The 1,480-nt window shown below is 43.2% G+C and overlaps 1 protein-coding gene across 1 annotated transcript in view; it reads left to right on the top strand.

The window, feature by feature from the left end:
* The first annotated feature begins 504 nt into the window (after nt 1-504).
* The window catches only part of LOC119594094 (endosome/lysosome-associated apoptosis and autophagy regulator family member 2-like), a 20,119-nt gene continuing 19,143 nt past the window's right edge, over nt 505-1,480 (top strand). Inside the window, exon 1 of the mRNA XM_037943149.1 lies at nt 505-909. Within this exon, the coding sequence (XP_037799077.1) occupies nt 814-909 (96 nt within the window). The 5' untranslated portion in view covers nt 505-813. The remainder of the gene's footprint in view (nt 910-1,480) is intronic.

The following is a 1,480-nucleotide window of genomic DNA, read 5'->3' as shown; positions in this document are numbered from 1 at the left end:
TTTGATACAGTCCATGGGTGTGCGTCCTCATAACATGGAAGGTTCAGGTTAATAATGAAAACCAGCAGGCTTAGTAAACATATTTTCGCTATTTGCTTCTAGTCAGTCGGCCAAACTTTTGAAAGTCGACGTTTCAGCAACTCCTTGAACTTTTCTCTGTGCTGGAAGCTCAGCCTAACTTCTGCCATATATTTTTCTCCCTTTCCCGCTGACATAAAGACTACTTAATACAGTTTTAACTTGCTGATGAAGAGTGAGAGAGAGAAGAAATGCATTCCCGATTTTCCAGACGTGACGGATAAATTAAGAGCGCAACTGAGGAATCTTGTAAAAAACGTGGACAGGTGAAAGATCCCTTTATTTAGATCCCTCATCCTTCTACGCAAGGAAACTCGTTTGACCTACCAAGGTTGTATAACAGAAGTAGTTAATAGAGCACGCAAGCAGGCCGTGTTCTTACAGCTATCATCGATCTGGGGGCGCGAGGATGCACCACGGCGCGTGCGCATTAAAATGGTTGCCGAATAGTCGTGTAAATCGTCTGGAAGTCTGACTGACAAACAAATCTGGTAGATTACTATGTGTATTGCTTCAGAACCTTAGTGAATGCGAAGCTTCTGGATAAAGGAAATAAGATTAAATCTATCAGAACATAGAGATAAACCTTTCACAGGTCGGGCAGTGAACTAGAGGACAGCTGATAACGATGTCACAGTCAGTGTGCGAGTAGAACAAGTGAAGTTCGGAATGGTCTCAGGCTGCTCGCAAGAACGAAGGCGAAGTTGAGCAGTTTGTAAGGGTGTGAGTAGCGTAATGCAGCGGGGAGTCACCATGAGGTTCTTCCTCCTACTGGTTGTTGGATTCATCGATCTCAGGACCAAGGCAGACAATTTCAGAACTTGCCAGCCGGTAAGTCTCATGTACCCGAGAGTCAACGAATGTTTTGAGTCCAACTTTAATATTGTAAACCGCTTTTGCACAGGTCTCAGAGATAAATGTTTACTCTTGGTTTCCATTGTTTATAGTCAAGAGTAAACCTAACAGTATCGTCACACACGATGACTTAAAGCTTCACGTGTAAAATCTCGATTCCTCGGTTGATTCAAAGGCTTTCCAGTAATTACCTCGACTCATGATGGTTAAATGTGACAGGGTAGCAATACCGCGTTCCATATGCTACCGGCGTCATCAGCTAAGGAATGCAAATCAGGAAAGAAGCCAAAGAAACTACAACGATTCCATTTAGCTAGAATATTCGTCACTTCATTGCGAAATCTGTAATGCGAAATGTCGGAATGCAGAAAAAGAGAATAAAACAAGCTAACAATCAGTAGAGAAGATATCGACAGACCTACTTTAAGGTCGCTGGGCTCACCTGTTGGAGCGGGAGTGTGTCAGAAGGGAGGACCTTGTTTACATGAAAGATTTGTCTGGTCAAGTGGGCGTGCTTAAAAGTCTAAAGGGGAGACGGATTAGTTCA

The sequence above is a fragment of the Penaeus monodon genome, chromosome 33, assembly GCF_015228065.2.
Source record: "Penaeus monodon isolate SGIC_2016 chromosome 33, NSTDA_Pmon_1, whole genome shotgun sequence".
NCBI lineage: Eukaryota > Metazoa > Arthropoda > Malacostraca > Decapoda > Penaeidae > Penaeus > Penaeus monodon.
Note: the sequence above shows the minus strand (reverse complement) of the source record. Positions and strands in the feature narration are given on the sequence as shown.